We start from the raw sequence: 18,709 nt of genomic DNA on the forward strand, positions 1-18,709 counted from the left end.
ACGTTCAAAAATTCAACAAAACTCTAAGTATCAACGTTTGAACTCATTAGAGCACCCCTCATTGCAAGGATAAGGACGAGTATCTAAAATATCTCATTTGAGATATCCAATCTATTTTTTATTATTTTTCTTTTTTTTTTTGGGTCAAATTTTTTATTTTTTATTATTTTTCTATTTGTATTAGTGTTTAAGAATTCAATTGAAAACCTTGAAACGTGGATGGTTTTAGGGTTACTATATTAAAACCATTTAAAATCGTTATGACAAGACGTCTAGTACTATATGGAAACATTAATTTACATATACAGTATATCGCATATTCTTAATAATTCTTAATACACACTTACACATTACAGTATTATCAATACACAAATATATAATTTTTCAGACACAATGTCACGAGTTTTAAACCAAACTTTTTTGATCTCAACTAGTCACCGAACATACATGTTCTAATGTATATTACACGACAAAAAAACAAGGAAATTGTCAATTACAATCGGTCCAATTAATTTAAAAAAAATGAAGAAAAAGAAGCTCTAAAGCGATAAGGGAAAGGTATGGAGATCGAGTGTCGATTAGGAAATGTTGTAATGAGGCCGAGACAGCCACATGGCCCTATTGCTTCTATGCCTTTCATCTCATCTCAATCTCTCCCACACTTCTCTTAGTCATGTCACTGTTTAGTTTTTGGTTATTCGCACCATCTTTTTCTCTGGTCCCTTCATGAACAATATGAATATACTTATTGACTATTTCTTGTTGTTTTATAAAATAATTTATACGATAATCCCAACATCATGGTCCAAATATTTGATATTTTTAAATGATGTTTTGGTGGATTCTGGGGTTTAATCACTACCTTATTTTTAATAGAAAAAAAAACATTTAGATGAACGCACGCCAATACATTTTTTGTCAAAATACATTGTTTTATAACACATCTCAGTTTTATTGAAAACTATCCAATATAATTATTGGAGTTCATGTATATTTAAGTCTCTTCTAAGTTAGCAATTTTATTTGTTTACTTAATATGGAGTATACATATATGCAATGAACAATATGATTTGCGGTGTTGCTTTACATGTGTAGTGTTGGAAATAATAGTAATTAGGTATAGTGCAGTTTATATGTGAATGATAAAAGAAAACATAGTGTTCGCTATCAGTGATCACAAATGTTTGTTTGCTGATGTGTTTCACTGTATTGTTTCCTGTTAAGTAGGGTGGTTTGAAAAAGGAACTATATGTATGCATCGCTATAATAATTTTTCGTCAAATTACACAAGGATATTTATAGAAACCTAATAGTTTTGCTAGTAAGTGTAGTAACAGGTGTCGTCTTGTCTTTCTCGTAAACATCACATGGTACCACTTCATGTATTTTTGTCCTTGGATCTTTTGGGACCACTCCATGATTTCATTTTTAATTTCATCAGAAATATACAGTGCACTGAATTTGTAGAAGGTACGTGTACTACATCAGGTCCTGAAAATGTAAACAGTCAAAGCATAGCTTTTTTCCTTGACGGCCCATATATTTTCTCTTAAGCATGGGCTTTGCATTATTTTTGTCCCAATCAATTGAAATACTAGTTTTTTTTTCAGATTGAAATACTAGTTATAGTTCTTTTTTGGTGAAAATCAGTTAATAATAGCAATTTTCAAATAGAGAAACTCTATATATGGTTGTTAAAAAAAAAAAACTCTATATATGGTGGAACGAAGGTGCCACGTGACGACGAATATGCGTAATCTACCTTTGTCACCAAAAAGCGTTATAGTTTAAACATCATTCATTTGTTTCTTCTACTCTTTAACACTTTGTCTTGCAGAAGGTCAAATAACGTCAAGAATAATGGCCTCTCTTTCTGCTTCTTCTGCCATCGCCGCCGTTTCTCCTCCAAGACAAGCTCATTTTATCTCCTTTCTAATCAATTAACATCAGTTTGATTATCAGTTTAGTTTACAAGGCTAGAATACTGATCCATTCATGTAGTGTCGTGATTGTATTGGTGACATCCCCCTTCTATAACCTGAGTGTGCATATGTGAAATGTAAAAAAAATAATAGTGATCATTTAAGAACAACGATTCACTATACATATTTTGTAGTCCTAACACCAATCTAGAGTTACACACAGTATGATCTTATTTAGGCATGGGCATTCGGTCAGGTTCTCGGATTTTCTACTATAGCTTCCTAAGTTCCATTCGAGTATTATTTTAGTTCGGTTGCTTTCGGTTGATAACATTTCAGGTCAGAATGTATATATATATATATATATATATATATATATATATCACTTTAGGATTTGATGGTTAAGTCGTTGAGCTTTTTGCACACACAAAAAACCACTGAGCTTATATTTCTAAGTTTAGTCCTGTAAATTTGGTTTTCTAAAATTCAGCCGAATTAGTTTACAAAAAAAAAAAATTCAGCGGAATTTATTTTTTTTGGGATTGAAAGGATGGGGTGTATTGTCCTTCTTATAATAAAGACATTTTATTTGGTCAAAGAAGAATTATGCAGACAAACAGACACATTATTATTACGGAGACGGTTTATAAACTTTATATTTTGTGATTGACTCAGTGATTTTGACATGGAGTTGAAGCATACATGCACGCTTTACGAACGCAAAGACATGTTCTTTGGTCAATATCTCAGATCTTGAAATGGTGTAACGCAGATGTATTGAGTTCTTTTGTCCCGTACATGTTTGAGAACTCACTGATGGTTAACTCCCTATACTTTGGAGGGTTTTGTTCTGACAGAAGCTCTTTGATGGGTCCATACACTCGAGGATTCGCCTTCATGATGCTGCTGAAGAAACATGGCACCGAAACCCGCGGTTCAGTGGCTCCATTTGCTACCACCCTGTGCTCCACGCTTATGAACTTGTCGTTGCTTATAAGCTGCACAATAAAAGATGATCAAGTCACAAGATCCATGCATGACCTTTAAACTAATATTACATTCATATATACTACTAGCAATAAGGCAGCTGAAATGTTATTAATTATTCTTTAACCTGGAGAAGATCTCCGATGTTAACGACAAAAGCCCCAGGGACAGGAGGAACATCGACCCAATACTTGTCATGGAGAACTTGAAGCCCTCCGATATTTCCCTGAAGAACAATGGTTAGAAAAGAAAAATCGGTGTGCTTGCTTAAGCCTAGAGTAAGGTCGGGCTGAGGGCAAGATGGGTAATACTGGCCGAACATGACCAATGACTCGGTGCAACCCATGTCCTTGAGGTGATTAGGCTTTAACCCTAGTGCTTCTGAGAGAAGCTCAAAGAGCAGTTCACCTAAATTCATAATTTCTTTTTTGTACTCCATCATAATCTTCCTGCCACATTTTTTAAAAACATTTTAATTCAATCAAGAGTCAAAAGGGGTGACAGACTCAGTATTTTTATAACACTTCAAAATCCTAATGGATTAAAAATACTTAATTTGCATTCCAAGCTAATTAGTTGAATAACCCTAGTTAAAAGATACTACTATTCTTTTGACCAGGAGAGCTTAAAAGGAGCACTGCTGAATTAAAAAAGAAACATCACATCTTTATACTTTCTAATCAATAATACCTTATAATCTATAGGAACTAGGAAGTCTTTCTAGAATCTATATATTTTCTAATAATACCTTATCATATACGTGACTTGCATTCCAAGCTAGTTAATTGAAAACCCTAGTTCTTAACTACTAATTTTGAAAGTACTAACCTTTTACCATGAGCTTAAATGAAGCATTGCTAAAAACATCACATCTTTATATTTTCTAATCTATTCTATTAAAAGTGAAGCATTCTTGATAAATCTACTTATAAATGTTGTTTGGACCTTTTTTATTTTATTTTTTGGTCTTCCTTATATATTATATGTTATCCCTATTTAATCTCACTTTGTTATCAGCAAAATAAATATTATTAATTGGGCTTTGGGTGTTTAACTTAAAAAAGATAATTTAACTAATACAACCCATTCATAAAAGAAAATTATAAATCCAATTAACTTTTGTTACAGAAAAAAAAATTAACCAAATTAACTTTAGACCTTTTTTTTACAAAATCTCAAATTATGATGACCATTTTATACATAAATACATATAAATGTAACATTATTTAAATTGTATGGATTTCTAATATTAAAATATCTGTCACAAACTGATTTTTTTTTTGAAAAAATTGATAATAGTTTGATAGAAAATTAAAAAAGGAAAAAAAAAAATACTTGCTTCACTATTTTGGTAGATTGATAATTAATATATTTATAAATAAACTTAACAATATTTGTTAAAAGAAATTTCTTATACAAGTAAAATATATATTAATATATCAAAAATTTATAAAACAAATAACAAATTATATTTTTTCTCAGTGGGTTAATAACGGTCTTTTTGATTTTCAAATACTTTTACTATATTCATTTTATTATATTCTATTCCACTATATATGAGTTACTAGATCTTACGGTTCGACCACAAGTCTGATTTGGATATGAAAACTCAATGAAAACATTGTACCCGACAGAAATAATAATAATAAAACAGTTTTAAATATTTTAGATATCTAATAATAAACATAAATTCATTTAATATTTGAGTTTACGGTCACCAAAAAAATATCCGCGCTTCTTAAACGCGGATCAAAATCTAGTAATACTATACTATTAATATATAGGAAGCCTTTCTGGAATGTTAGAGAATTAGGTAATATATATCCAGTTCGTATATATTGAAAAGAACCTACCCACAAACCGCAGGCAAGTCGTCCAGTGTGGGAGGATCGGGGGGCATGTAGCAACAGAGGGTATCTCTCCAGCTCGCAGCCCGAGCGGTGTAGAGATCGACGTTGCTGTGGTAAACCCATTTTCTGGTGTGATCGCGAGAGTAGAACCGTTTCTTAGTCTCCGTGTCCTGCTCGTGAAACCCTCGAATCCCTTCTCTCATCTTCTCCATCTTGTCGAGAGGAATCCCGTGATTGACCACCTGGAAAAATCCCCATTTTTCCGCCGCATCTCCTATCTTAACAACCACGCCTCGCCGCGTGACCGAGCCCTCTTGTTTTTTTAAGAAGACTCGTCCTCCTTTCAGATCAACGGTCGGGATCGTTAGCTGCGAAGCTGGTGGTGGTTTTAGGTTATCTAACACAACCGTAGGCGCACGGAAGATAGCCGGAACCTCGGTGATTCCAGAATCAACAAGGCCTTTTACGCCGGTCTTGGTCTCCTCGAAAGCATTTAGTTGAATTGAACGATCGGTTGTAATGGTGGCCATTGCTCTCTTTTTCTTCTTCTACGTACGATCAGTAACGCACATCTCAAAGTCTCACTGGCTTGTTTATATATAGCAGATGTTTTCTTGCCAGAACTCGAACTTTATTCTATAAATTAACAAAACATGGATGACTTTTCAATGAGCCGACCAAAGAATCTGAAAGTGATGGTGTCTTTCTTTATCAAGATAAAGTGATGGTCTCTTTCTTTATCAAGATAAAATGATATAGATATATATTAGATGTAAATAATACATACTGTATACGTGTATAGTGGCTTGGCCATCACTTTATACTATATTACTTATGTGACTAACTCACATCAAAAAGATAGCTAGAGAATGGAGGAGTACTGCCACATCATATTTATATCTTGCCAAAGACAATTGATATGTGTGGGATATCTAATAATATATTTTGGTTTAACCTGTTTCTAATAATATATTTTGGTTTAACCTGGGTGTGAAAGCACCGTGACCTAGTGATCAAAGTTTAGAGGTTTCTACACCCAGGTCTGGGGTTCAAACCCCAGACAAATGCAATTTTTACAGGAAGAGGTTTGGGTTTCAATTTCCAAAAAAGACGAATCATACAGAAAATTAGAGAAAATGCTTACAAGAGATCTTCAGCATGGCACAAAAAGTACCATCATGAATGGATCTCATAGGGCTACTCAGGGTGATGCAGTCAGGCGTGAATCCTCATGAGGTAAGTAAAATTGTCGGCTTTAATATCTTCTATGTAATATTTCTCATAATTTGTAATAGCATAATTAATCAGAAAAAAAAAATTTAGTATAAATCATGTAAAATTCTAGATTGCATACATTCTCGTTGATTTTTTTTTTTTAACTTAGGAAGCAGTTTAGTCATAATTAAAAATCATAATGATGAAACCGTGAATATACGGGTCGTTTCGAAAACCCCATTGGGCTTTAAGCTCTGTAATCTTAACCGTTTCATCCGGCCAAGTCCGGTTTTCACTACCAGTACCTAAACCGAAACGATCCGTAAAATTAAAAACCCGATCCATACAAACCGGTCGGTCCAATTGCAGTCTCCAATTTTTCATAGCTCCGTTTAATGGATCTGCGAGATCCGTCTCCTTCCTCCTCCTCTCGTCGAGGCAAAATCTCATCGTAGAGAGAGAGAGAGAGTGATACTGCTCAAGGCCTAGTTTACAAGAGAGAGAAGCCAAGATGTATATGGCTTATGGATGGCCACAGGTGATCCCGCTTCTCCCGGGATCGTGTCCGTCTTCTCAGAGAATCGTCTACCTCAAGCTCGCCGGGAAGCTGTTGCTGGTTGTGTCTCCGTCTCACTTGGAGCTTTGGGGCTCTTCTCAGGTTTGCTTGATTCACCTCTGCATTTTCGAAATTAAAGTCTTAGATTTCGTTTAATTAATTAGCTTTACACTTTGAAATTTTAATGGAAATAGCAACGAGTGAGGTTGGGGAAGTACATTAGAGATGAGAAGTCTGTGCGTGAAGAAGGGGAGAATCTGCAAGCTGTGTGGAGTCCAGATTCTAAATTGATTGCTGTTCTTGTAAGTTTTGGTCCAATGTTCAAGAAATCGTTAGGCGGTGGTTAGGCGTCTTATAGAAGATTATTGTTTAAGCGGACGCCTAGACTAATTTGTTTAGATCCGATTTGCCGAAACCAATTTTTGGAACAGTCATTTTATGTGTAAAGATGATTTTGTTGATTTTGATTTGCAGACGTCATCATTCTTTCTTCATATATATAAAGTAAAGTTTATGGATAAAAGAATAAAGACTGGGGAGAGACAGCCTTCTGAGTTGTGTTTTGCGAGCATATCTCTTTTGCTAAGTGAGCAGGTCCCTTTTGCTGGGGAGGACTTGTCTGTGTAAGTGCCCAGCACAATAGTTTTACCATTTGATTCCATTGTAATGTATTGGGATTGTACATGTTAAAGCGAGTTTCTTTGAACTTTGCGCAGGAGCAATTTTGTGAGGGACGGGAAAACTATGCTGTTGGGACTCTCTGATGGATGTTTATATAGTATTTCCTGGAAAGGAGAGGTAACGTTGATCTTTTCTGGAATTTTTAGTTCCTTTGATATTCTGCACTTCTAATTTTTTGTATTTTTCTAGTTTGGTGGAGCTTTCACCATTGGTTCTCAACGTTCTGATGGCAACGATGATAGGCTGTTGTCTTACCCCGTTGGTAATGGGCTAGTTTCTGGAGTAGATTCAGCAGCACTTGCATCTGATGATAAAATCTCGACAAAATCGGCTATTGCTCAGCTGGAGCTCTGCACTCTTTCGAAGTTATTGTTTGTGTTAGATTCTGATGGGACGCTAGTGGTATGCTCTGTGAATAAGAAAGGTTTAAAGTATACTGAGAGCATTAAAGCGGAGAAGAGGTTGGCTGGTGATGCTGTTTGTGCATCAATGGCTTCAGAGCAACAAATTCTTGCTGTGGGTACAAGAAAAGGGGCGGTGGAATTATATGATCTTTCACAATCGGTTTCTCTCTTACGTACAGTTTCTTTGCATGACTGGGGGTAAGTAACTTGTTATCATGAAACACAACACCTAGGTAACTTGTTTTATGCCCTTGATATATTGGGTACATGGTTGATAAACTGTTTTGAAATTTGCAGTTATTCAGCGGATTATACTGGGCCTGTGAATAGCATTGCATGGACGCCTGACAACTCTGCTTTTGCGGTTGGGTGGAAGTCGAGAGGACTTGCAGTTTGGTCTGTTTCGGGATGTAGGTTGATGTCAACTGTCCGCCAAATTGGACTGAGCTCTGCATCTTCCCCTAAAATAAACCCAAACCAAGACTCTAGATATGAACCTCTGATGAATGGTACTTCAGCCATCCAGTGGGATGAATATGGATATAGATTATTTGCTACAGAGGAGGCATCTTGCGATAGAATCCTTGCATTTTCTTTTGGAAAATGTTGCTTAAACAGAGGAGTTTCAGGAAAAACTTATATTCGTCAGGTAATGTATGGTGAGGATAGATTACTCATGGTTCAGGCAGAGGACACTGATGATCTTAAGCTTTTGCATCTAAAACTTCCAGTTGAGTATAAACATAGCCATTATCCCTTTTTCTTCTTCTCCATGTCACGTCTTGAATTAAATTTGTTATATATATTATTTTCTTGGTCCAGGTTTCTTATATTACTCAGAATTGGCCTGTTCAACACGTGGCAGCTAGCGAGGATGGGCAATACCTGGCTATTGCTGGTTTACATGGTCTGATTTTATATGACGTTAGATTTAAGAAATGGAGAGTATTTGGAGATGTCAGTCAAGAACAACAGATTCATTGCAAGGGTTTGTTATGGTTGGGGAAGATTGTCGTAATTTGTAACTACATCGAATCTTCTGAGACGTAAGTTCAAATCAATATTATTAATTCATTGATTATACTTCACTGGCTATATTTATTGATGTTTACAAAAGAAGGAAAGTGCGATTTAGTAGTATTATTGTGATTAGTATTCCTGGGCATTTTGTCTTTTGAATGCTGTTTCAGTCCACGTGTATTTTATTATTATTGCAGGTATGAATTGCTTTTCTATCCAAGATATCACCTTGACCAGAGCTCTTTGCTTTGTCGTAAAGTGCTGCTTGGCAAACCAATGGTGATGGATGTTTACCAGGATTATGTACTTGTATCTTACCTTCCGTTCATCATTCACGTATACCATGTGAAGTTATATGGTGAACTGACACCTTCAAGCAAAGCATATCTCGAGGTAGTTAGTTTTATATCCCCGATTTATTTAATGCATCAATTCCAGTAGACATGCTTTTCAATGCACCTTAAAGTGATAAAATGACAAACAGCTTTCCACAGTAAGAGAATTGTCCATCATGACTGCAAAGAGCCATCCAGCAGCAATGCGATTTGTTCCTGACCAGCACCCTAGAGAAAGCGACGTGGATAATGATCATTTGTCTTCTGATCTGTCAGACAGGGAACCCTCAAGGTAATAATCAGTAGAGTAGAACATACATTTCAGTTTATGAGTTTATTCTGAATGCCGTTTTTGTCTTCATAGGTGTCTTATACTGCGGGGAAATGGGGAGCTTTCACTTCTTGATTTGGTTGATGGACGAGAGAGGGAACTTACAGACTCAGTTGAACTATTTTGGGTGACATGTGGTCAATCAGAGGAAAAGACTAATCTCGTCGAGGAAGTATCTTGGCTAGATTATGGACATCGAGGAATGCAGGCAATTCTTCCGATTCATGGCTGCTTTCTATTTTTTCTTTTCTAATACTCAATTCTAGGATTGCTCCACAAGTGTGACATATCTGATCCTTGTCTTTCACGCTCTCTATTGCAGGTTTGGTATCCTTCTCTAGGGGACGATCCTTTTATACAAGAGGATTTCTTGCAGGTATGCATGCTAACAAGAGTCCACTTTTGACAGATATCATCATATCAGCTTGTCTTTCTGTGATAACAATAGACAACATTATACATCCAAACAAATCTATCACATGTTGCTCTTACTTGTTCACTAATATATCAACTCAATGCGTTTATTTTTATGTTACATCCTTTAGTTGGATCCAGAGTTGGAATTTGATCGTGAGGTGTATCCACTGGGACTTCTACCGAACGTGGGTGTTGTTGTTGGAGTTTCTCAAAGAATGTCTTTCTCGGCAAGTGCAGAGTTTCCGTGTTTTGAGCCTACACCTCAAGCTCAGACTATACTCCATTGCCTGCTCCGCCACCTCCTTCAGGTATATATATTGGTCATGTCCTCTTTCTTCTCTAGTTAGAATGGTCTCTTCTCTCTGCCACTTTCCAGTCGCTCCACCTTTATTCATTTTCTCCTTGTTTTCTCATACTGGTGACAGCGGGATAAAAATGAAGAGGCGTTACTCTTAGCACAATTATCTGCAGAGAAACCTCACTTCTCCCATTGCCTGGAGTGGCTTCTTTTTACGGTTTTTGAGGCAGATATTTCTCGGTATCCAATCTCTATCAATTTCTAAAAGCATTTCTTAGCCATCTTGTCTTGTCTTGCTTCACTACAATTTGATTGTTTGCCCAAATATGTGGCATAATACAAATTTCAGGCCAAATGCAAACAGGAGCCAGATCTCAGGACCTGGACATCTTAAAAAATTATCCCTTTTGCGGAAAGCCTGTGATTTAATAAAACATTTCCCGGAGTACTATGATGTGGTTGTGAATGTTGCCAGAAAAACAGATGCCCGTCACTGGGCTGATTTATTTTCTGCTGCTGGGATTTCAACAACGTATGTTTCTTTGTCTCTCTGTTTGGCCTTAGCCTTTGTTGTGTGCTAGACACTTGATAGTAACAATTGTTAAGATGGAAAACTTCTCTGCTCGTTGTGTTAACTAAATTTTATTCTATGCTATAAAACTTGATTTTCTCTTTTGGTTTTAGGTTGTTTGAGGACTGCTTCCAGCGAAGATGGTATCGGACAGCAGCTTGTTATATACTTGTAAGACTCGAAAGTCCTTAACCCTTAAATAATGTTTATTTAATTACTGGTGTATCAACGAAACCCAGTCTTCTGTTTGTTACTATGCAAGTAGCAATGCCTGTCTTGATTTGATTAATATCTCCCTGCGACGAAAGCGCTTAGGATTACTGTTACAGATCACTGTAGAAATCTGTTAGGCTATGTTTCAAATCGCACACTGAAGTATAGAAATGGCGCAGGTGATTGCCAAACTAGAAGGTCCTGCTGTCAGCCAGTACTGCGCATTACGACTACTGCAGGTAATTTCGGCTGTCGTCACATTTCTGACTTTTCTTTTCAATTTCGTTCCTTTTGTTCTTAAGACAAGTACCTTTTTACATTTGCAGGCGACACTTGATGAGTCCCTCTACGATCTTGCTGGAGAGCTGGTATGCATTTGATCTTCTTTTTGTTTGTTTTAAATGGGAAATTTAAATGATGTTTGTCTCGTATGCCGATAAAAGGTGAGGTTCTTGCTGAGATCTGGAAGAGAAATTGAGCAAGCACCAACAGAAGCAGATACATTATCATCGCCTAAGCTTCTCGGGTTTCTTATTTTTGGTTCCAGCCACAAGAAGTCATCACTAGATAAGAGGTTGGAACTATAACTCTGTTTCTGCTTTTTGATTTTCTAGTGTTATACAATTGCCTTCTTATCAATTCATTTGAATAATGCGTGTCTGGAAGTAGCTCGTCGTTCAAGGAGCAAAGTCCTCACGTTGCTTCTGTCAAGAGCATACTAGAGAGTCACGCCAGTTACTTGATGTCGGGTAAAGAACTTTCAAAGCTTGTTGCCTTCGTGAAAGGCACCCAGTTCGATATTGTGGTACGTCAACACCTCTCTGACCTTTTTATGGCCTTGACGGTAATATAAAGTATTTACTAACAACAATCCCAAAAACTTCCAGGACTTTCTTCAAAGAGAAAGATACGGCTGCGCTCAGCTGGAGAATTTCGCAGCCGGACTTGAACTCATTGGGCAGAAGGTACGAATCAGCTCCATTTTTTCGTTTCTTTTGATTTTCGAATTCATGTTTTCTTGATCTTACGTCTAAAAGTCTACTATTGAATCCCCCAGCTGCAAATGAGTGAGCTACAGAACCGGCTAGATGCAGAGTTTCTATTGGCTCAGATGTGTTCTGTCAAGTTCAAAGAATGGATAGTTGTTCTTGCCACTCTTTTACAACGATCTGAGGTTTGAAATCCTTAACTTTCCACTAGTATTCATGACTTGGAAAAGCATCAAATTGACATATACCAAGTTGTTTAACTTATTTGTCACGAACGCAGGTTCTTTATGATATATTCCGGTCTGATCTACGGTTGTGGAAAGCATATAGCATGACATTACAGGTAAAACTCTTGTTTCCATAACAAATTTAGAAACGAGTCGGACTCTTCTTATAAAAAGTGTGTTCTGTGTTTCAGTCACACTTGGGTTTCGCTCAGTACCATGACTTACTCCAGATCCTAGAGGAGAAACTCTCAGCAACCGCAGGAGAAGGAAGCAGTAGAGGTTCCATCTCTTGATATAATAGTCTTTTTTCTTTTTTTTGGAGCTTTTGTCACCTATTAAACACTCTCGGCCTCTTATATTTTTCCATGTTCGTGTAGATATAACATGATCCCACATTAAATAAGATATACATCTCCCTCGTTTGGACTTATACGATTGCATAATATTATTTTGTCACCTTTGTTTTGTACCACACAATAAAGTTTGAAACAAAGTAGTATATGAATGGTGACTAGTTGTGGCTTTTGGCCACTATTATGACAAAATATTAGATTAGAGATATTATATTTTTGTTCGACGAGAAAACAAAATTAACAACTGAAAAGGGAAGGAAGATAAGCACCCGTGACCGTTAGAAAGCAGGGAGGCGTGAGAAGTGGGTCGGCAGAAGTGGATGAGTGGAGTTGAACGTGGGGACACACTCAAAGTTCACGAGATACCTACTTTGCTAGACAATTATTAATAATAACTCTTATTAAGCATTACATTAAGGATAAGTTTTTTATTTGTGTATTTTGTAAGCTTCTCTTTTGACTTAACATGGCCTGACACATTCTCATTCCCATATGCATTAATGAAGATGCTCTTGATGAATAACACCGTTATTTGCAAAATTTGTGTGGATAGATTTTATCAAAAGTATTATTTATTCACTTTTTAGCTTATTTGCCGTAAGTAGTAACGAGCGATGGTATGAAGAGTTTAGTAGTTTAGCTGAAAGAGACAAGAATGTTGTTTGTACTCTACACTCACAAGTCACAAGACACAAAGAGACAATCAATCACCCATTCTTGTGTTACGTATTCAAAGCTCAAACATAACAACCCGTGAGTCTAATGGAATTGACATCGTTCAGCTCCCATTTTCTCATATTTGAAACAAATTATGTTTCTTCTAGATTGTATACGAAGTTACGTGAAACGTTAAAAAAAAATGTATAGCAGTGACCGTCTTATGATGTTGTATCATATGTATAGTAATGAACGCAACTATGAATTCGAATTAGAGTGATGACAACATGGGTCATGGCATAGAACAATGAACGTAACTAATAAGTTATGGGGTCTTAAATACCCATAATCATCAGAGGTCATACGTTAAGTTAGTCCCTTCCTAGTTATCAGTATTCAGATTTCATTTTTTTCCTTTAGGCCATACTGAAGTGCCTCTATTTGGTAGTATTGCGGCCATAATGAGGATATGCCTTCGTTTGGTTATCTTTTCTCTGACGACTCTTGTCACCATTACATCTCCCAATCAATTGATATACCACTAACTGATAAAACGTATAAGATCAGCAAACACTCGAGACATAAAAAAAAGGTTTCATTCTTTCTCCTTCCTCAATGATTTATCCCCTTATAAATACTCATTCCTTCCCACATGTATCCTCACAAACCATTTAATTAGCCTCTCCACATCTACAAAGGTCACAAGTCACGAGTAAGCATCTCTCTCTCTCAAATACATACACACACAATGGTTAAACAAACCCACCATTTTGTTTTCAGTATTAAACAATTATTCATTATGTTTCATGAACATAAGCATCACCTTTCACATGCACCCATTTATACAACTTTTTGATTCTAACTCTTTTTCTTTATTCTTTTCAGATACAAAGGAAGCCATGAAGAACATACTCTCATGCATAGTTACTATCATAACCCTCTCGTTCCTTACAACCAATGCTCAAGGAAGAAAGGTATCACAGTCATATGAAACGTACGAGTACACAGCCATCACATGCAGATCCCACAGCGCCTCCATAACAGACTTCGGTGGCGTCGGAGACGGCAAAACATTGAACACAAAGGCCTTCCAGAGCGCCGTAGATCATCTCAGCCAATACTCATCCGACGGCGGAGCTCAGCTCTTTGTCCCCGCCGGAAAATGGCTCACCGGAAGTTTCAGCCTCACAAGCCATTTCACTCTGTTCCTTCACAAAGACGCTACTCTCCTCGCTGCTCAAGACTTAGAAGAATACCTAGTTCTTAAAGCTTTGCCTTCTTACGGAAGAGGACGTGACGCCGCCGGTGGAAGATTCGCTAGTCTTGTCTTCGGGACTAATCTCTCCGACGTAATCATAACCGGTAAAGTTTCATTGTTTCTTCTTTTTTTGAATCGTTAATTTAAATATTGAGAGAAATAATTGGAGCCGTTGAATGTTATTATTTCAGGAAACAATGGTACAATCGATGGTCAAGGATCGTTTTGGTGGCAGAAGTTTCACGGTGGTAAACTCAAATACACTCGGCCGTACCTGATCGAGCTAATGTTCTCCGACACCATACAGATTTCGAATATAACGCTCATTGATTCTCCATCGTGGAATATTCACCCGGTGTACAGTAGGTAATATATTTTGTGTCACACCTTACACCTATCATTGTGCATTAGACCTCGCCAAAATAGTTACGTACAGAAGCGAATCCCAACTATGAAAATACATGAATCGTAAATACTTCAAATATTTTAAGTTGGTAACCAATTCTCAAAAATACATTCGAACAAAATTATTATAACATTTGTATTTATGATTTATTAATTATTATTTATGGTTTAGTATTTAAAGGGTGAGGCTGGATTTATAAACTTTTACAATGTTTTATAAATTATTCTAAAATTTATAAATGATTTAGTAGATTTTTTATCACAATTTAAAGTATTTATAAAAATGTTTAAAAAAATAAATTTAAAAAGTAATATCAAACTTGAGGTAAAATTGATTTTTTTCTGACCGAAGCCGTTATGTTTTTAACATCCGTGTAGAGTTTGGATTTGAGTATTTTTTGAACTTCAGGGGATATTCAAAAAATCGAAATTTTTTAATAAGTAAATAAAAACTATATAAAAAAAACAGATCCAAAGAAGCTAATTAGTACTGTGTGTAATATAAATACTTGAAACTTTCATAATTATTTTTATATAATAATTAAAATATCTGAAACTAAAATATTATTAATTAAATGTGAAATGAGTTTATATCAAAAATAAGTGTGAGAAAAATTATAAAAGAACTTCAATTCAACTGAACTCAACTCCTCGAAAAACCCGCCAAATCGTACGGTTACTTATTTAACCATCCTACGTGGCAGCAACATCATCGTGAAAGGTGTGACGATCATCGCCCCGGTGAAATCTCCGAACACCGATGGAATCAACCCAGGTTCGCCGTCGCCGCCTACTCGATCAATTGTTTCCGATTATTTATTGATGTTAATGGATCCGATGCTTTTCAGACTCGTGCACGAACACCAGAATCGAAGACTGCTACATAATCTCCGGCGACGACTGCGTCGCCGTGAAAAGCGGATGGGACGAGTACGGAATCTCCTTCGGCATGCCGACGAAGCACCTCATAATCCGCCGCCTCACCTGCATCTCCCCCTACAGCGCCGCGATCGCGCTGGGGAGCGAGATGTCCGGCGGGATCGAAGACGTCCGAGCGGAGGAGATCACGGCGTACCAGACCGAGTCCGGCGTGCGGATAAAAACCGCGGTGGGGAGAGGAGCGTTCGTGAGGAACGTGTACGTGAGAGGGATGAGGCTCCACACGATGAAGTGGGTGTTCTGGATGACCGGGAACTACAAGGCCCACGCGGATAGCCACTACGACCCTCACGCTCTACCGGAGATAACCGGGATTAATTATAGAGACATTGTCGCTGAGAATGTTTCCATGGCTGGGAGGCTTGAAGGGATCTCGGGTGATCCGTTTAAGGGGATTTGTATCTCCAACGCGACCATCTCTATGGCGGTTAAGCATAAGAAGGTGATGTGGATGTGTAGTGACGTGGAGGGGGTTACGAGTGGTGTTGATCCTAAGCCGTGCGATTTGCTTGATGGAAAGCAGGAGAAGATGGACGGTGGGTGTGAGTTTCCGAGTGATGTGTTGGAGATTGATAATGTTGAGCTTAAGAGTTGTAGCTATCAGATGAATTAGAATGTATGTAATGAAACCAATCTATGAGAAGATGTTTATGTGTGTATCTGATCTATAGTAAATGAAGATGAAATCAAACTGAGTTTTTAGTCATTGAAATTTGTGGGACTTGAAACAATTATTAATTAAATGTTTTTAGTCATTTGAGGGTCCAACGATTATTAAGAAAATTTTCTACAGGTCTCAGACCACAAAAGATATGGCTTGCACCTTGGTAATGGACTTGAAGGCCACCGTTGGTGCAAAACCCGGCGTTAGGGGACCCTTTACTTAGTTCTAGAACTTTTCGTTATGGCATGATTTGAATCGGTTGATTATTTTCTCTCTTACTGTAAAAAAAAAACTGAAAGGAGGGCTATAAATATATGTACGATCTCAATACCTAGTTCCGTGAAAGTTGAAGCATGGGACAACATTGCCAACCCCATGAAAAGAGAGGACAAATTAATCCTTACATTAACTGCTGAGTAGTAAAGTTTTGTAAGGAATGATAGAATTTAGGGATTCTGAATATATATTTACAAAAATTTACATAATCCCTAAGTTCCCTAATTAATCCTTACACTTGTAATTCCAGTCGGTGGTAGGCATGGCTTGGTCTTTACATAATCCCTAAGTTCCCTAAATATTCTATCATTCCTCTATCTGGCAGGGGATGGTAGCAGTACTTGGCTGGTGTGACATTCACGTTATCTGCATGAGTTTTAGCAATATTCCCAATCCCATATGAAGAAGGGGTACTATTGTATTTATTAGAAGGAGATGGTCCAGGTGAAGCTGAAAGCCTATTCTTCACAGAAGTGGTTGAAACCCCTGGTCTGAAAGAAGGCTTTGAACCTCCGATTGGAACTACAATAAACGACAAGTGATACTCTTAGAATTGACAAAACAGTAAGGGAGTATAATAGCAACTAAGAGTCTTTGAAACCCTAATGTGTTACACAGGCCGGCAGGCTCATTGCAATGTTTTTCCTATATACCTGGAGGTGGATCGACTTTCCGCTTAAGATCGTTTCTTGCAGAGGTACTTCAGTAAGGTAATCTTTCTTGTGATTCCTCGAAGAAACCCTGCCTATACTCAAATGGATTTGATATTGTTTTCTGACAACGACAGGAAGCTCGTGGTAGCTCTGAGGTTCCAGAGCTAGCAGAAGGGTGGGTGCCTAAACTTAGTAGTAGTTTGTCTTCACCTTAACATTGTTGTAACACTCGTGTATTCATGATGTGTGTATTCATCTGCTTGGTGAAAGACATGTTATTAGCCTTAGGCTGCTTCTGGAAGCAATCAACAGGAGACATGACATAACCGACGGCTTGAGGAGTTTGAAATGCCGTACACTAATCTCCTTTCCACTCTGAAACGTTTCACATGAGAAAGTGCTGCTGATCAAGACGTTCCATGAACTCAACGGTAAAATGGTTGATGTTAAGCGAGCTGTTCCAAAGGAGTTGTCTCCGAGTCCAGCTCGCAGCAGCCCGCTAGGTGCTGGCTACAGCTATGGAGTCAGTAGAGTTAACAACCTCCTTAATGGATATGCTCAAGGGTTTAGCCTTGGAGGCTATGGGCTTAGGATGGATGGTAGGTTTAGTCCCATTGGTGCTGGGAGAAGCGGGTTTGCGAGTTTCGGTGGGTCTGGATATGGGCAGGGGTTGCCCACAGGGTTCACTGGAGGTTCAAGTTTCAATGGGAACGTAGACTATGGGAGAGGGATGAGCCCTTACTACATTGGTAACACGAACCGGTTTGGTTATGAAGGAGGCAGTGCATGAGTTTAAGGTATAGTTTAGGTTTAGGGTTTAGAGTTTTAGTTTAGGGTTTATGGTTTGAATTTAAAATTTAAGGTGTAGGATTTGGGTTTAAAATATAGAGTTTGGGTTTAGGGTTTGAAGTTAAGGTATAAGGTTTAGATTTAAGGTTTAGGGTTTAGAATTTAGGATTTAGGGTTTAGTTAGTGACATTGCGTTATTATTTTTTTCTAATTATTTCAGATTTTTTTTTTAAAATTAATCTATTTAATTATCAATCTAATGTCGTTTTGATTGGTAATAACAAAGAACGTGAATTTAAAGGTTCACCTAGGGACAGGTCCGACTTAGAAGGTGTGTCCAGAGTGGAAAAGCACATAGCCCAACTTTGAATTCAACAAATTTCTTTAGAATTTAGGACCATTATTTTTTAAAAACATTACAAAAAAGGGCACAATTATTTTCATGGTTATATTTATTTAAAAATATTTTCGAAATTATTTGGACCAGCAGTGGGCCCTGAATTTCAATGAGACGAGCCTGCTAGGAGGTGAACTTAAGTCTTCTTCAGAAGATTCACGACCATAAACATCACAATGGAGAATCTGCAATGCCTTACCCATGGTTAAATTCAACAATGTCACATATCAACTCCACATGCCCAAGATTAATACGCCACAATGGAGACGTGGACAATAGAATAGATATTGTAATGGCTAGAC

At 37.3% G+C, this 18,709-nt stretch overlaps 4 protein-coding genes across 5 annotated transcripts; 3 read left to right on the forward strand and 1 right to left on the reverse strand.

Moving 5' to 3' along the window:
• Positions 1–114: 114 nt before the first annotated feature.
• On the reverse strand, positions 115–6,089 carry LOC103841969 (1-aminocyclopropane-1-carboxylate oxidase homolog 8). Its single transcript, XM_009118563.3, has 3 exons — positions 4,763–6,089; positions 3,037–3,358; positions 115–2,920 (listed from the first exon to the last, which is right to left on the reverse strand). Exons 1-3 carry the CDS (start codon positions 5,287–5,289, stop codon positions 2,669–2,671), a joined length of 1,101 nt encoding a protein of 366 aa, XP_009116811.1. The 5' UTR covers positions 5,290–6,089; the 3' UTR covers positions 115–2,668.
• Positions 6,090–6,330: 241 nt separating this feature from the next.
• Positions 6,331–12,474, forward strand: LOC103841970 (RAB6A-GEF complex partner protein 1). 2 transcript variants are annotated; one of them, XM_009118564.3, is made up of 23 exons: positions 6,331–6,632; positions 6,725–6,832; positions 7,005–7,153; positions 7,247–7,328; positions 7,401–7,813; positions 7,913–8,345; positions 8,438–8,661; positions 8,833–9,028; positions 9,120–9,262; positions 9,335–9,509; positions 9,624–9,677; positions 9,847–10,026; positions 10,144–10,256; positions 10,366–10,548; positions 10,701–10,758; positions 10,980–11,039; positions 11,127–11,168; positions 11,244–11,374; positions 11,467–11,605; positions 11,688–11,765; positions 11,858–11,974; positions 12,070–12,132; positions 12,208–12,474. In XM_009118564.3, the coding sequence occupies exons 1-23, from the start codon at positions 6,486–6,488 to the stop codon at positions 12,307–12,309; spliced, it is 3,390 nt and encodes a 1,129-aa protein (XP_009116812.1). In that variant the 5' UTR covers positions 6,331–6,485; the 3' UTR covers positions 12,310–12,474. The 2 variants fall into 2 exon arrangements, with proteins under 2 accessions (XP_009116812.1, XP_009116813.1); XM_009118565.3 differs by having other exon boundaries at positions 6,333–6,632; positions 11,470–11,605.
• A 1,016-nt stretch (positions 12,475–13,490) lies between these two features.
• LOC103841972 (probable polygalacturonase) lies at positions 13,491–16,340 on the forward strand. Its single transcript, XM_009118566.3, has 5 exons — positions 13,491–13,738; positions 13,912–14,388; positions 14,476–14,650; positions 15,394–15,464; positions 15,538–16,340. Exons 2-5 carry the CDS (start codon positions 13,926–13,928, stop codon positions 16,239–16,241), a joined length of 1,413 nt encoding a protein of 470 aa, XP_009116814.1. The 5' UTR covers positions 13,491–13,738; positions 13,912–13,925; the 3' UTR covers positions 16,242–16,340.
• A 1,317-nt stretch (positions 16,341–17,657) lies between these two features.
• Positions 17,658–18,011, forward strand: LOC103842350 (keratin, type II cytoskeletal 68 kDa, component IB-like). The gene has a single exon (XM_009118962.2). It carries the CDS (start codon positions 17,658–17,660, stop codon positions 18,009–18,011), a length of 354 nt encoding a protein of 117 aa, XP_009117210.2.
• The last annotated feature ends 698 nt before the right edge of the window (positions 18,012–18,709 follow it).

This window comes from Brassica rapa, chromosome A09 (assembly GCF_000309985.2).
Source record: "Brassica rapa cultivar Chiifu-401-42 chromosome A09, CAAS_Brap_v3.01, whole genome shotgun sequence".
NCBI classification, from domain to species: domain Eukaryota; kingdom Viridiplantae; phylum Streptophyta; class Magnoliopsida; order Brassicales; family Brassicaceae; genus Brassica; species Brassica rapa.